Source organism: Astatotilapia calliptera, chromosome 7 (assembly GCF_900246225.1).
Source record: "Astatotilapia calliptera chromosome 7, fAstCal1.2, whole genome shotgun sequence".
Taxonomy (NCBI): Eukaryota; Metazoa; Chordata; class Actinopteri; order Cichliformes; family Cichlidae; genus Astatotilapia; species Astatotilapia calliptera.
This window is the reverse complement of record NC_039308.1, coordinates 17,501,209-17,517,490: the sequence shown is the minus strand read 5'-3', so window position 1 is coordinate 17,517,490 and position 16,282 is coordinate 17,501,209. Positions and strand designations below refer to the sequence as shown.

General features: G+C 41.5%; 2 protein-coding genes across 3 annotated transcripts in view; both read right to left on the bottom strand.

Moving 5' to 3' along the window:
• Positions 1–1,380, bottom strand: part of pcsk5a (proprotein convertase subtilisin/kexin type 5a) — a 40,564-nt gene extending 39,184 nt beyond the window's left edge. Inside the window, exon 1 of the mRNA XM_026173484.1 lies at positions 993–1,380. Coding sequence (XP_026029269.1) covers positions 993–1,142 — 150 coding nt within the window. The 5' untranslated portion in view covers positions 1,143–1,380. The remainder of the gene's footprint in view (positions 1–992) is intronic.
• A 12,227-nt stretch (positions 1,381–13,607) lies between these two features.
• Positions 13,608–16,282, bottom strand: part of LOC113025579 (nascent polypeptide-associated complex subunit alpha, muscle-specific form) — a 38,174-nt gene continuing 35,499 nt past the window's right edge. For both annotated transcript variants that reach the window (XM_026173480.1, XM_026173481.1), the window contains exon 3: positions 13,608–14,402. In XM_026173480.1, the coding sequence (XP_026029265.1) occupies positions 14,213–14,402 (190 nt within the window). In that variant the 3' untranslated portion in view covers positions 13,608–14,212. The remainder of the gene's footprint in view (positions 14,403–16,282) is intronic.

Sequence of the window (16,282 nt, the reverse complement as noted above, 5' to 3'; positions counted from 1 at the left end):
AGGTGGAGGCGTGCTGCTCGTTCTGCTCTGCTACTGTGCAAAGCAGCTTTTTAATTATTAAACTGCTCGTGGTGTCTTTTATTAACACGGCTACCTTATACCTCTGATAGTTTTACAGCCCAGGGCAACCTGAGCCAAAAGGTTTCAGCCACACTGCTGCTCATCTGTGTACTGGTGTAGCTGCACATACCACGTCACTGTGTGCATTCTATAATGTATGTCAGCTAATATTTTTATACAAGCGCAGTCCACTGAGTAATGACTAGTTAATAAAACACATGACAGCTCACACTATTGCAAGAGAACAACAAATTATGCCTTTAAATATTTCATTAATATCCTTTTAGTGAAATAATTACTTTTTGATTTTCAACCTCAGGAATATAAGATTACTGTATAGCAGTCTTTTTAGTTTGAATGGGTCTCTCTGGTTCCTATCACCTGCTGTGAAAACTGAACATCTATCCCATGTGCAATAAAGTACAGCATGCTATTTCTTTGGAGTTTAACTGTTACTTTATGAAAGTGTAGAAAAATTAGTCTGAAAGGAGTGCAACTAATGCAGCAGTGGCTCATAGAGAAGCAACTTTGGATTATGGTTGTTGGTTAAGTTCCCAGCACTAGCACTGCCTGTAGTGTGTCTTTGAGCGTGTGTGTTCTCATTGCTCATTTCTGGGCTAAATGCAGAGGTCAAATTCTTGTTGAAAAACATGCTGGTGGTCATGATTTATTTATTTATGAATGTATCTGTTCATCTGCTGCTTCTTTAAATCTTTAGCAGATATAATTCATTCGTCCCTGGACGGCTGACCAGACAGTGCAGACAGATATCAACAGCTTTTGATGCAATCCTAAAAAAATATTAGTAAAGCCATTAGTGGCTCCACAGTTAGATTTGCCCAATATTTCCAGTTTTCCAATAAATGAAACTTCCAAATGCAAGTCTGGTAATTGTGTAAATAATTGCCCTCTTCATGTTTGAGGGCACTCACCTGTCCCATGTTAGTAAATCCATATTTCTCTGCTATCCTGTTCACAGATTCGAGGTCCCCTCTTATTTTTATCGCCCAGTCGTTTGTATAAATCGTTGCGTGGCAAAGCTGGAGGAGAGTTCCCATCCACAGCGCAATAAAACGCGCCATTGCTGCTTATTTCTCTCGGTAAATAGCCGGTGCCCAGGTGTTTCACGAGCTGTCCCCGCACTCTGTTCTGCTGCAGATGCTTCTCATTGCGGGAAATCCGCTGGCTCAAAGACGCAGGATGCACCCGATGTTCTGCCGGCTGAAGTTGTGAAGACTTGACTCCTTCACTGACTACAAGCTTCTATCAAATTACTTCAATATGGAGGCCGGGGATCAGCTACAGTCTGTCCTTTATTGGGATCTGATCTGTGGGTTATACTTTACTTCTATAGATCTTTTCTTTTCTTTACTCTTTGCAAATACTGTAAAATGAATGAGCTGTCTGTATTTAAAAAAAAAATAGAAAGCTCAAGTAATCAGACGTGATATATATTAGAGGAAAAAGACCCTGTTGGCATAAGTTTGACCTGTACTTTCATTAAGCAATAGACAGAAACATATAGAAACAACAACATCAACATTTTCACTTCATAATTGCAGGACCATCTGGGCAATGAACGATGAAATACTGGAAGTTTTTTCTGTAATTTTACACATTTATGCTCTACAGTTCAAGCCTGAAAAGTCTTGATAGATGGCCAATGATGTAAAATGACATCCTCCCTGCTCTAGGTGGTATATTTAAGTTGAATTCTTTTGTGACTTACCTGTTTGGATGATTGAGTTAGAGATATCAAGGCATAGGCAGCTCTAGCCAGCAGGTGCTGCTAGGCCTCAACTCCATTAATCCGAGCAACTGAAGTGGATCTCTCTGCTGTATTTGTGCCATTGTGAGACTTTTTACTGAATTATCTTACTAATATTATTAATTGTTCTTGATTATTTGTCTATCTTTTATTAGCCAAATTATTATGTCTGTGTGTTGCATACATACAATTTGTGGACATAGCTTGCTAACCAAGCTAACTAGCATTACCTGAAGAATTAGCATTAACAACAGCCAAAATGTTAGCGTTGAGGGTTCAAAACAAAATGTCCAAAACTAATAGGGGATGTCAGAGTGGCTATGTACAGTACATATTTTATACTGTCTATGGCTGAGAAACAAAAGATGCATGCTGAAGAATAGGAAGGGTGGGCTTTATACAGGAAGTACTGGAGCAGGTGTCTCCATCTACCTGCTGCAGCATAGAAATATTTATTTATCATTATTAATATTTATTATTTATTTTACCTAAAATTCAGTATCAGTTTCCTACTCGTGTGCTAAATATTTAACACAGAAAAGCAGTCAGCAAGGAGCATGGACTGTAAGTTTGCAGCAATAACAAACTTACAGTCCATCGAGCCAGCCAACCACTTTGTTCATCGTGGCTGGTGCTTATCCCAGCCTTCAGGGTGAGAGGTCATCAAAAGTGGCTGAGGGGTGGCTCTAGCTCAGGAGACCAGGTCATCTACTAATTGGAAGGCTGGTCATTTGATCCCTGGCTGCTCCTTTGGCAAGATACCAACCCCAAGTTACTCTCCAATGCATCCATCAGAGAGTGAATGTGTGTGAACGTTAGATAGAAAGCACTTCACCAAAGAAGCAGTGGCTGTACGAATGGGGGAGTGAGGCATGTTGTATAAAGTTCTTAGTGGTCAGGTAGAGTAGAAAAGCCCTATATAAGATCCAGTCCACTTACCATTTACCAATCAGTTACAGCGTTAGCACACAGAGCGAGACGAGCACAACCTTATAGCTTACAGACTGACCACTCTGGGCGTGACTAGTCCTTCCAAAGAGTATCTCGGTGGCTATTTTGCTTACAGGTTGATATTTGGTTGAAGAGCAGAGAGCTCCCCTATATTTACCTCTCATGGATACCATGCTCAGTGAAAGGTACATCATGATAGGTTACATATGTTAGCCAGCTTGAAAGGAGTAGCCATAGATATAAGCTGTTTTCATTTATCAGCAGTTTGTTTAACTGTGGGCTGAGCATCTAAACCACACATAGGCAAAATATGGCCTGAGGACAGGAACCACCCAGCCAACTATCTCAATCCAGCCCACAAAACAAAACAGCCCCCCTCAAAAAAAATCAATAAGAAAGAGCAGCATACAGAGGAATCTTGAAACAAATAACTGCAACAAGTCTGCTCTGCTGTTTAACTCTATTCCAGTCCAATGTGTTTCAACAGTGACCTACACAGTGGTGAATGTGAAACACCTGAAGAGATGTAGGCTAAATGTTCTTAAAGCATTTAGGTGATATTTTTTTGAAATCACGATTTGAGTTTCTTTATGGGGTGATTGTGGCTCAAGAGTTGGCAGTCCGCCTTGTAATTGGAAGGTTGTCGGTTTGAGCCCCGGCTCCGACAGTCTCGTCGTTGTGTCCTTGGGCAAGACACTTCACCTGTTGCCTACTAGTGATGGTCAGAGGGCGCCAGTGTCAGGCAGCCTCTGTCAGTCAGTGTTGCCAACTCCTCAGTAAGGAAAATCGCTATTGGTTGTCCTAAAAGTCGCTAGAAGTCGCTAAATGACGTCATCGCCTAATTTGCATAATTGGTCATGCTAATCTAATTGTAACCCATGTTGTTGGAGAGAGAAATAACATCGTGGAAGAGACATAAAGTGAGTAAAAAACGTCCTAAATGCATTTAGAGTTTATTTAGAACTACAAATTAAATTTCTTTTAGCAATTATTGTTTTTTTAATGTCACAATTCCAACCCTGCTCCTTTACCCAGGCTTGGACCGGCAAAAGTGACCCGAAATAGGCACTCTGGTGGAGTTACTTTGTGTGTGTGTTTATAAGTAGTTTTAAACCTTGTGATCCACAAAACAGCATAAGAGTAAAAGAGTAAAAGAACTGACTGCGTTACAGCACCCGCTGCTTGTTGAGAGTAAAAGAGATACGCGCTTTCACGTCTTTTTTAGCGACTTTTTTTTAGAAAAAAAGTCGCTAAGGGGTCTGAAAACTCGCTAAATATAGCGACAAAGTCGCTAAGTTGGCAACACTGCTGTCAGTGCGCCCCAGGGCGGCTGTGGCTACAATGTAGCTTGCCATCACCAGTGTGTGAATGGGTAGATGACTGAATGTAGTGTAAAGTGCTTTGGGGTCCTTAGGGACTAAGTAAAGCGCTATACAAATACAGGCCATTTGCCATTTTTCCACCATGCAGTCCTTTTCTTGCTTTATCAAAGTCAGTGTGGCACTCTGGAAACAAAATTTTGTCTACTCCTCATCTAAACTCTTTAAGACGCCATAGTTACCTCTTCCAGCTTCAAATAAAACGTTTTCTACTTGTTTGATTTTTTTGTTTTTGAAACGCTAACCTACGCCTCTCAGTTTTTCTGTTGATGTTATCAGCCTGTTTTTGAAGCCTGTGCTAATACACCTATTTGTATCATTTGTAATGTTAACGAAGACCAGACATCAGTACTGGGACACTGATATGTTACACCTACTGGAACTGATGGCCATGGAAACCCATACAGTGAAACTCCCAGTGCACACTGTTTATGCTGATGTCAATGCCAGAGGAGGCTATGCTACATTTGCATGGCTAGGTGCTTGATTGCAGCAGCTGACATCAAAGATCAAGTCCAAGCAGAAGCTTTTTTCTCACCACCATACATAACAAAACTTTTTTTAAACTTGTTTAGTATTGAGATTAAAGTGAAGAAAATTTTGAAGAAGGAGATGAATTAACTGAAATAATCTGTGTGATCTGCAAAGTTGGATAGCTCAGTTGCCTTAGTTACATTGCAGCATACTACAGATAAAACAAATCCTCTCATCCAGAGCCAAAGTAAGCGATTATTCCATGTTTTATACTTCTACAATACTTTATTACATGAAAAAAATGCAAATGGCAGGGGATGATAGGAACCAGAGGATGATTAACAAGAATATGCGACACAGCATGTCTCAGTGTGTTCCTGTTAGTCGAATCATTATGCTTTATTTCAGAAGAGCCGGAGCCTTTTCTTGACTTACATCAGACAAAAAGCTGCTAAAAGCAGCCGTCCTGCCATTCTTTTATTTTCCCACAGTCCCGCTGTTCATTTCTAACTACACAGCGTAAGTCAAATGTGCACAACACTGCTTTGTTTTACTCATGAAAACTTAAACCAAAGCTTCACAAATCCCATAAATACTCAAACTCAAACACAAATTTCAGACCATGCTTAGTGTGCTCGACAGGCAAAGATTGGACGAACGGGTGCTTCGTTTTCCACTTCACGCTATGTATTTCATACTGTGATTTTATTTTGCCTGAATGGGCTCAAGGCCAATATGCAGAGATGTTTCTATAACATCCACCGACACTCACAGTAATTCCAACTAATGCCTCGGCATCAGTCATATAATCATGTCACTAGAGACCTAGTATATGTGCAGCAGGTAGATGAGGTTCATAACAGCATGTATGCAGGATATTGTTGGAGGATGACTTACTAATTAAGAAGACGTATAGGCCTCAGCCTCTAGTTGCTGTTTTGATGCCGTGGGAAATAAAGGCAGCACAACAGCTGATCATTTCTGAAAAGGGAGCAGCTGTTCCCTTCTGCCATACTGCACTTTGTATTCATACATACTTATATACATTTCCCGTTTAAAAACCTTTATCATCCAGAGACTTTGGCAGCATTTATTTGTTCTGATTTTCTTTGAGGAATGAAAGGAAGGTCTCACAAAAAAGAAAAAAATCTTGTTAGATAAAGAAAAATATTGTCTGGAGCATCCGTTCTCTTGTGTTCCGTGTAACCTGAAGGTCATAGTAATTCTTGGACAATATCGTTGCTGCCTTCAAAATAACAACCTTAGGGAGAAAAAAAAATAGTTAGAATGATAGATTTGATGTGCAATCAGACAAAAATTTGTAAATTACAAAATTATAATGTAATTTCATCATGGCATCTCGCTTCATGATGCTTTCAAAGTAAGAAAAAAAGAGAGAGAAAGAAATGGCACAGCTTCAAAAGACCTTCTCGGAGCTTCTTCCTCGCGTACCTACCTGTCAGAATATTTTGGTGGTTAAAGTCTCGCCCGATGCCTGTTCAGACCTTGAGCGGTAAATTACAGAGAGCAGGTCCATGATGCAACGTGGACTCACAGTCTTTATCATCTGCTGCACAATGAAATGGAAAACAAAACTAGCTGAGCAAAACAAAGGGAAAGCACCTCTTGGCAAAGCAGTCACAAGACTTTGAAGTTATCTAACATGTCTTCAGAGAGACCGACTTTGATGTTCAGAAAAGTCTTCTCAAGCAGTGACATATTCCCCTGAAAATAATTGTCAAACGTGTTCCTGAGCACACTGACTGCCCTGCAGGCAGCACAGGCGTGAACTCTTCCTCTTTGTTCAACTGTTCTTGCTGTTTTGTATGCTCTGTTGTGTGGCATCATGGGTTTTGCTGCATGACATGCCATTTTGAAGATGCGATTGTTTGCCACTAACAGTGCGGGTACAAGCAGGGAACAAGGGAACAAGCACATCAGTAACATCGAGAGGACAAGTTTTGTGGCGTTAGCCTCCAAGAGGATGCGCGTGATCTGAAATGGAAGAACGCAAATGCAAAAGTCCAAAATCCAAATTTTTTAATGGCAAGAAAGGTGATCGGGAGAAGCAAACAGATCCAGCAAGGGAGGAAGCAAAAGCAGAAATCAAACGAGACTAAAAGAAGGAAGAAAAAAAGATGATAACTCAAAGAGCAGACAAACAGGCATGCACAAGGAAAAATAGACAGGAACTGCTCAAGGAAATGTTTGAACAGCTGGACAACAATGGCTTCATAGACAGTCTGACAAGTAGGGTGAGGCTGCGCACAGTAGCTATAAGGAAGAGCTTAGTAAAGGAGCTGGTGAAGAGGTGGTGAATGGAACTTGTGTGGAAAAGAAACAAACTAAAACTACCAAGTCTGCACGAGAGCCAATGGAAAAAAATGTAAAACAGGAAATCAGCTGAGTGATAAACATGAAAAAATCCTTTTCTCTGGCATTGTGTATAGGTTTGCATGGTTTAATGAAACCAACACATAAATCATAAATCTACATTGTTGACATCTTATGTTCAAAGATTGAAACAGGCAGACAGTTTTTATCACCATTTTTTTTGTTTTTATTAGTGTGAATCATTCACAGTATTGTTCTTCTAATCTTTATTATTATATTTTATCTATTCCGTATAGAAGAAACTGCATTCACACTGCAGTTTCTTCAGAAAATGCACTTTCTAGTTTTATTTGTTCTTTGAACCAACCTTCTAGAAATTCTTCATGCAGTTATACATTAATGTTGCATTTTATTCAAAGTAATATTAGGCTAGTGATGCACTCGAAGCCTCAACAATTCATTACACTTTTACTCCTAAAGACTTGTAAGAGAGGTCAAAAAGCACAAGGGGTCACTCTGATGAGGAGTCTCTCAGAGGCCAATTACTGTACCAGAGCCGTTCAGTGAAACAGCCAGACGTGGAGGAATGTAATGATTCAGCATCTGGTACCTTCAGAGCTACTCGCTTCTATGCTGGGGAGGAAGACCTTGCATAGTTTCACATTCTCTGTCTCAACGGGCTCACCACATGTGTAACATCTTGGATCCAGACAGTGAGGAATGCGGAATGCTCAGAAACGGATACACTTTGTGAAATGTGCACCTTGTTGTCAGGAAGGCTTCTGGAGTGACAGTGGCTTGACACATGTTAACTTGTTCTGCTGCACTCTATTGACCTCAATAAACGTCTCTGTGAAAGACATTCCTGTCTCTTGTATGTCCTTTCTGCACAAGCAAACGTCTCACATTATAAAGAAGCGTGATTGGAAATATTTTTAAAAATTCTCTCTTCAAACCTCACGGAAATGCTTTGCTACAACAGGCTTCTCTAGCCAAATGCCTAAGGGGCTCTAAAATAAGGCTAATCAATGGCAGTGGGAGCCTTTAAAAAGATAGGAAAAGCACTTCCAGCCTGCAATTTCCACTGTCCAAAATGTCATGTAAGAAACAGCACTTAAGGGGGAACTGCCGAAGACAGCCTTCAACCTTTTTGTAGGATACCCCTGCACATTTTAAAAAAAAATATATATATATATATTTGCCACAGCGTGTGGGCAGAGTGACTCCTTTTAGATGTGGAGAAAGCTTTTTCACACAAGGCTGATTATTGGCTGCAACATGACCAAGTGTCACGTACGCGAATATAAAATAAAAAAGGCATGCAAATCTCAAATGACCCCACACCGTGGCAACTCAAAGAGACATAAAAACAAGTTTCGGCCCTAAAAACCTGATATTAGTTTTACTACAACTACTAAAACCCTAGTGCAGAGGCTCCACAGTGAAGTGGTTTATGTTTTCCTATCAAATGAATGATTGCCAGTTCGATTCCGGCAGGAGGCACAAATCATTTGGGGATTGTGTCTGGTGTACAAAAAATTCTGTCAAGAAATGTGGAGCTTCTTGCTGTGGCACCCCATTGTGATTAAGGAAGCAGCTGAAAGTCGAATTCCAGTGTGTTTGATTTGTGGCATAAATATGCTCAGTCTTAAGGAAGGGGGGTTCAAAAATGCAAAGAGCTTTAAATAACACAAACTATAGAGAAAGCCATTAGAAGGGAAAGGAATTAAAACCATTTTAATGAGAACAGCTCCTACGTAGGTGTTCCTCCAAAGCTAATATTGTATACTATTGGGAAGTTGGTCTGGCTCTTCTGAACCTCCTCCAGCATGAATTCAGTCAGGGCCCCCTTGTCACATATCATCCCACTCTTTCTTAAGATCTCTGCTGCGTGTGCCTTCTCTGAGGTTTTCCTCTGAGTGGAAGATGTCCAGAACAGAGCCAAATAGATTATTAACGAATTCAGCTGGTTGGAATTTTCCTTCTTTTTTTTTTTTGTTTTCCTGTTACCTCAGCGTGTGCCGAGGACATCCCATCACATTTCTCTCCACAGCTGGAAAAACCCTCGAAAACCCTTCGTGTCACAGAACCACTTTGAGTCCTTTCTCAGCCCCAGACACGGCGTGTTTACGTTACATTGCCCCCACCCTGCCTTTTTTTTTTTTTTTTTGCATCAGTGCCAGGGGAGAATTTAGCTCATATTTTATTAAACCAATATGCAGCTATCGCAGTTGACTCAGAAACTTGGCAGGTCGTCTTGAAATGGGTACTTTTTAATTCATTATTTACCATTTCCAACTGATGCATGCGCTCATAAATATAACTGTGCGTTTGTGTGTAGTGCCTCTGAAATCTACAAAGATAAGCCAGAGGATGTGCCCAGGCATTGTGTCAGTCGGTGTGTGTGTGTGTGTGTGTTTTAATTTGGATCCCCAGGTCCGCATTCAATCCATATTTTTCTTTTATTTGGTCACTAATGAGGCTTCTTTCTCAGTTCAAAGAAAAGAAAGTACTTTCAAGTATCATTGCAACTCTGGGGCTTGTTTATCAGCATCATTATTAAGTCATTGAGAGAAGACAGTTTATGTTGCATCATTTATTGCATTAGCCTCCAAACAATATTCGCTGCAGGACCGGCGGACAGGTTAAGGCTGCTGCACCTCTTGACTTCTCACTCTGAGTGACTGCGAAATGACCTCTTTAGTTGTAATGTGGCAAAGTAGCAGCCGAAGCTCAATGATTCATGCAGTAATAGCTTTACCGCTTCCTCTCAGCGTGTAGGGCCGGTTGTTTTCACATGCCCATTATGCATGCTTGTTGATGCCTCCAGACATGCCCCCCCACCACCACCACCCCTCCTTCATTTTCAGCCTCCTTGATGTTGCACCGAATTGCGTGAGCCAACTTTGACCCTTGATGTTTCTTTGAAGAGGCCGTTGAAATAAGCTTCTTCTCTCACATTTCTCTGCAGACAAGCCTGGACCAGAGGCGCTTTATCTTATATGTCAGTGTGACACACCGGCAGCCAGGGTAGCTTTCCATGTGTAGCTTTTGTGTGTGCCAGCATTCTTGAATAACACTGCAGCAGTGCTGACAAAATAGTTACCGACCTCACCTCAGAATCCTTACACACTCACTCACACACACTCACACACACACACACTCACACACACTTCCTTTCTCTTTATAGATTCAAAGCCAGTCTTCTCTGGCTCCTTTGTTCCCCACTCCAGGCTGGGCTCAGATCCTCTCTGCTCTCTGTAAGCCCGCTCCGCTCTGTCATCAGGATTACAGGCTGTGCTGTAGCAGATTAATGACTGACAACGCTACACTCCTCTCAGCATTGCACGGCACACACAGAGCTACCAGGATGGAGCGTGTGCCCGGTTGTGAGGGAGAGAGGAACAACTGCGGGGGAGATAATGCATTGTGTTGGTCTGAGAACAATATGTTAGCTGTGAGATTGGATGTGAGTGCCTGTGTGCGTGTGTGTAGTTGCGAGAATGTGTGCAGTTGCGTATGCGGCCGAGTTTGTGTTTGTGAATTTGTTGCTTATATGCACGTGCAGAGCGAGCTTTTCGGCTTCTACACGGCAGTGCAGTCATGTCAGTGAACATTGGGGGGTAGTGATGTGCGATACTGCTGATTTTGGTGTTGATCCAATAAGTATATACAGGGCCAGTATTGGCGATACCAGTACCAATACTTTTAACTTAATAAACTTATGGGGAGAGCAGTGTGTCATGACTTATGAGATGAATCATCATCGGTTTGTAAACTCTGAACAAACTTTAATTACCACTAAACTACTGATGTGACATTTTAAATTGTATTAATACAATGTCTGGCACATGTCTGTTCACAGTAAAGGAAGAATTCCAATGAACAGGGAAACACATGACAAAAAGACCCCAAAACAAAAAATAAAAATCTTTTGGAGATCTGCTATTGTGGCTGTCTGTGAAGCACTTCTGGTTAAAATGTTTTACATTAATAAAACATTATTTAGACATTTTTCATAGTGCATGTTTTAAGTATATTTTCCTTACCCCCCCCCCCCCCCCCCCCCCCCAAAAGAAAAAAAGGAATAGAGGATAGAAACAAAGTATTGATCCTACCGCATTAGAATCGATCCAATACCAATACCACCACTGGCATTGCTACTATTGATTTGGATCAATCTGCCCACCTCTACTGGGAGTTTAAAACTGCTTAAAACAGTGTGTGTCTGCACTTATCTGTGCATATGTACATATATACTCTTGTCTTGAGCGAGTGGGGGGGAGGATGTAGCAGATACGTGTCCAGTACATAAAGAGCTGTGGACGTCCTGAAATATCCTGAAACAGCTTTCCCCTCCAATAACTCTCCCCTGCAGAAACAAAGCACAGTCTGTGTCTAACTGCTTTGTTCGAGGCAAAGTGGAAACTGCCAGTTGTTGTGCAAATCCAAACAAGCAGGCAAACAAAACTGAGAGCTAACGCTAGAACTCCGAAGTTTGGAATAAATTAGGCCAGGATCTCACACCACCTCAGAGCCTCGCAGAAGCAGCTTATGTGTGTCATGAATTACTAAGTAGTAATATTTGGGGCTTCTCACAGCCATCAAACAGCTGAGGCTTAATTTCCCGAGACTTGCCCTGGAGTGTCCACAAAAGTGGGCTGTCGGAGCTGCCATCTGAGGACTGAAGACTCGCCTCTTTTTGATGTCTTAGAAATGTTCCTAGAAGTCAACAGTGATTGTTTCTTAGAAGTGATAAATGCCTAATAATAATCAGTGATATGCTCCATTCTTAAATGACTTCATTCATTTTCTCTGCTCGGCTAACACATTTAAATATTACAATTTCATTGAAATTATTTGAAAACTGGGGGTAACTAAATTAGTGAGATGTTGCATATAAAAGATACAATGCATTTCTAAAGCACAACACATAGTTGTTGTTGTTGCTGTCGTGTGTGTGTGTGTGTGTGTATGTGTGTGTGTGTGTGTGTGTGTGTGTGTAGTAATTTATTTGTCTGGACATATATTTATATATATTTCATCTCAAAAATATGATTTTCTAGACTGAACAGAGCCTCACACATCCACATATAAGCACTTTCATACAGCTACTCAGCACATCTGTATAATTGCAACACACACACACACAAATACACACATTTTCATATCTTAGTGAGGACATCTAATCATAACTCAATTGTAACCCTGACACTAGAACCAAATATGTCTTTTTCCCTCTTCTTATTCCTCTTTTTAACATAATTATTATTTATTTATTGTTGGGTTTTTGTTGGTGTTGTTGGCAGTGCTTTGTCTCCACACACCATCCTGTTGTATGTTTGTTGTTTTACAATAAAATGTAAATTTCAATTATGTTATGGCTTAAAGCTGTGCATTATTAGGGGAGTGGTGGCTTGGTGTGACAGACTGGTGTGAAAGTAAGGGGATTGTGTCAATGCCAGCAGCTTTTTTGATTCACTAAACTGGACTTCTCCACTGTCCATGTGTTTTTTGTGCCATTTGGAGCTACATTTGTTTGAGAGTCAATATGGATACCTGTCAAATTAGCAACAACAGCAGTCCCTTAACTCTGTAATGCAGTTTTTCCCTTCACGGAATAAAATTCAGTTTTTATTTTAGTTACAGAACATGTTAGCACTGATCGGGTAATTCTGTGTCTGAGTGATGCAGCTTGCTGATAAGGCACCTCTCATTCAAATATAAACTGCTGAAAAAAACTGAAGATCTCAATGGGGGAAGAAATCATGCTTGATATTTACCCAAATATGGACTGGGTAATGTGTTTGGAATGAAAGGATGTCAGATGGAATTGATTTGGTGGAAGTGGTGGAGCTGCTAGTTTTGGTATTCTATGGCAAATGCCAGTCGGGCTCCATTGTACTGGGCAGCTAACACAGAGGATATCAGTCTGTTTCTGATTGTTTGGTCAGAGACATTGACACCTGTAGCCTGCTGGAGGTCATTTTGTATCTCTGCCATTGCTCATCCTCTCCCTCCTTACACAAGTTCGCAAATGCCAGTCTGCTGATGGGTTATAAATAGTAGTAATAGCCTGTCTCCTGGAATCTCCAGAAATCCATGCTCTTGAGACTGTGCTGGGAGACCCAGCAAACGTTCTGGCAATGTTAAATGTTGAATTATCTGATCGTACTGCAACCTGTCCAGGTATAGCCTGTAATCTAAACTGTAATCTCTGTAGAGTATCATTTTGAAACTTCAAACATATGGGGGATGTCACAGTGACTATCATTTATACACAGTCTATGACTCAACTCCCAAACCGGACACTGCTACTTACGCTAAAGTGAAAACCATACACACAATAATTCCACTGTGCACTGTGATGGGCAAAAAGCACACTGAAGTCTGAATGACAAGAGATACCAAGGAGCTGTGGTAAAATACTTTTATTTAGCAGTAATCCATATCTGAAATATAGCATCCAAGCAAAACGGCTCTGACATATACAGAACTCAACTCACCATTCTCTCAAGTCATATATGCCTTTATTTATGTAAATATGTCGATTTATTTGCTCTTCTGTGTGTTGGCATGTGTGCATGTAGACACATGTAGTGTCTTTTTTTTATTTTCATCAATTACATTATAATAAAACTTTTAAATACAGGTCATAATAATTCTCTCGCTCTCTCTTTTTTTAAATGTCTCTGGATATAAAAGCTGGTGTTCTGACCCTCATTAGTCCAGTGATGATGATAAGTCCTATTTCTCTTTATCTCTTTGCCCATAAAACTCTGTTCATTACATCATTTATAAATATGCTCCATGGTATCTGCTATACTGCCGCTCGTGCTGTGCCCCTTAGCCGCTATATATTCTTTTTATATCTCCTAATTGCTTCCTAACCGTGAGTCATATTGTGGACTGAACTTTTACTTTTATTTGACTTCAGCACTTTTTACTTCCCTGCACCGGTGTCAGACCTGTGAGTGTTGAAGAGGCATTTTAAGAGCAGTAACAACATGTGCCTCCCAGTCAAACCATTATTTTAGACTCCAGCAGAAAAAGCTTAAATTGTAACCTTTGTAGCTCTTTCTCCACCCACAGTTGTACATTTGCATTTTAATCCACCCGTTCATTTAACATTTGTCCCTTTAAACAAATCTCTGCAGGTAATCTTTTTTTCTTTGTTTTTTTTTGTTTTTTTTAAGATCGTTACTCAGTGCATTATAGTATAAAAATGTCTCCATCCTCTCGGTGTTCAGAGGAACCAGAAGCACTTCTTCCGGTTCTTCTTGGTGGTGGCAGGGGGTCGCACTGGTTGTGGGGAGTCCTGTTGGTGAGGTGTTGTGGGCTGGGGTGTGGGTGTCTGTGGCGAGCCTTCTGGAGGGTCGCCCACCTTCCACGTGCGTACAACCTGCCCTTCCTGCAGGCGAAAGTCATGCTCTACACTGGAGATAGAAAGGGAAACAGAGGCAGTTCAGAAAAGTGTCCATAATTCACATTTAGACCTGCAATAACTGACTTGATGGCCATGTGGGGGCAGCAGAAACAACCAGTGAACGCAACATATGACCTCTAAAGTTGGCTGCACGACCTTGATGGCAGTTATTTGGAAACAATACATTAAGCTGAAACTCACTTGCTGAGGTTTCATAAAGCAGAGGGGAGCTTGCCCCGCCCCCCCCATGGGCTCGACCAAATGTGTTGTGCTAAATTACACAACTGGTACTTAAACCTGCTTTAAACAGCGTGATTTACCGGAAAGAACGCGTACGACAGAGCATCAAACTGAAGCAAGAAGGAGATAATGAGACCCACATCTACAACTTCCTCGCAGACAATAATGACTCTGTTGACAAAGTGAATCAAGCGCTAAAATGCTGAGGATGGCAGAAATGTCGCAGCACCAGCACTGATCCCCAGGACTGCAGTTGACACGCGCTCCAAAGGAAAAGTCAGCAAAGGTGCATTGTCAGTCACATTCAGGTCACATGACCGCGCAGCTCAGGGGCTTGACCGCGAGAATGAGACGTGAACTCTGATGCACCTCTGCAGAACTGTAAAGGTAAAGGTAAGCAATAATAAATGAATGCATGCGCAATAAAGGAATAAGGACAATATTTGCTTACTGAATTACTTTTGTCAGCAGTTACATGTTGGGTAAGCATTTCCCCAATGAACTGATTCTTTCCCCCCTCTCTCTTCTCTTCTCTTTTCTTTTTTTCCCCCCATTTTACTTTGCTGCTATTCTTGCTTATTATGCAGTGGCCTAGTTAGATGGTGTTTCTCATCACAGCACAGATGCTGGAAATAAAGAGGACTCCCTCATACATGTGGATACGATGAGAGAAGTGCTGCAGAGGAAGTGAGGAGCACTGAGCTCAGCAGCAGCAGCAGAGGCAGGAACAGCACCAGCAAGGCCAGGAGTTTCCAGGCACGAACAAAGAGGGCTATTGCATTCATATCCATCTGGCTTTGTAACTACCGCAGTCACTCAGCCACTCCACTCTGGATGGCCCACTGGTATTCTAATGCACAGACACAAAAAAAGAAAACAAAAAAAAGCCCCAAAATACAAATGAAACATCAAACTCCAGACAGGAGCACAGCGCAGGTAACGGGTGGGAGTGTGTAAAAAGAGCAGTGAAGAGGATTTCTTCCCTCGTCGATATTTACAGCAGGTAAAAAAAAAAAAGTCACTTCAACTAAAGCCCTCTGCGACAGTTGGGACTGCTTCACAGCTGGAAACAAACCTCCAGAGCTGTGTAAAATGAGCCACTAGTCAGTAGAAAAGTACGAGATGGAGACTATGTCTCTATCTGTCTCTGCCAGTTTTTATTGCCCTAAAATGAACAGAGTAAATAAAACGTCTCCCTGTTTGTACCAACATACAGCTCGGCTCCCCTATAGAGCTCCCCAGTGGCTCTTGTCTTGCTTCTGCTGTGTTCCTTTCTTGTTTAAATGAATAGCCTCGGTCCACGGTTCTGCGTGATCAAGGCGCATCGTAGGGAACTGTCCACCCTCAACCTTAATTACTGTATCTGCACACTGAGCCCACAAACTGTGGCAGGCAGGAAGCTGTGAACCTAACAGCTCTTTCTCCGTGCTCCTCTTCTGTCCTCCGCTCACGTCTTTGCAAATTTTTAGCTGGAGGCTGCGCCCCGCCACACCTCCAGCCCGTGGGCAATTAGGTGCGTTTTACACACCGTACGATGATGGCCACGCTTTTGAAGCAGAGCGGCAGACTGTGAGCAGAGCTGAGGGTGTTCTTATAGTTGTGGAACTGTAAGCGATAATGTGCGTGCGCCGCCACACTTGAATTTAAAGT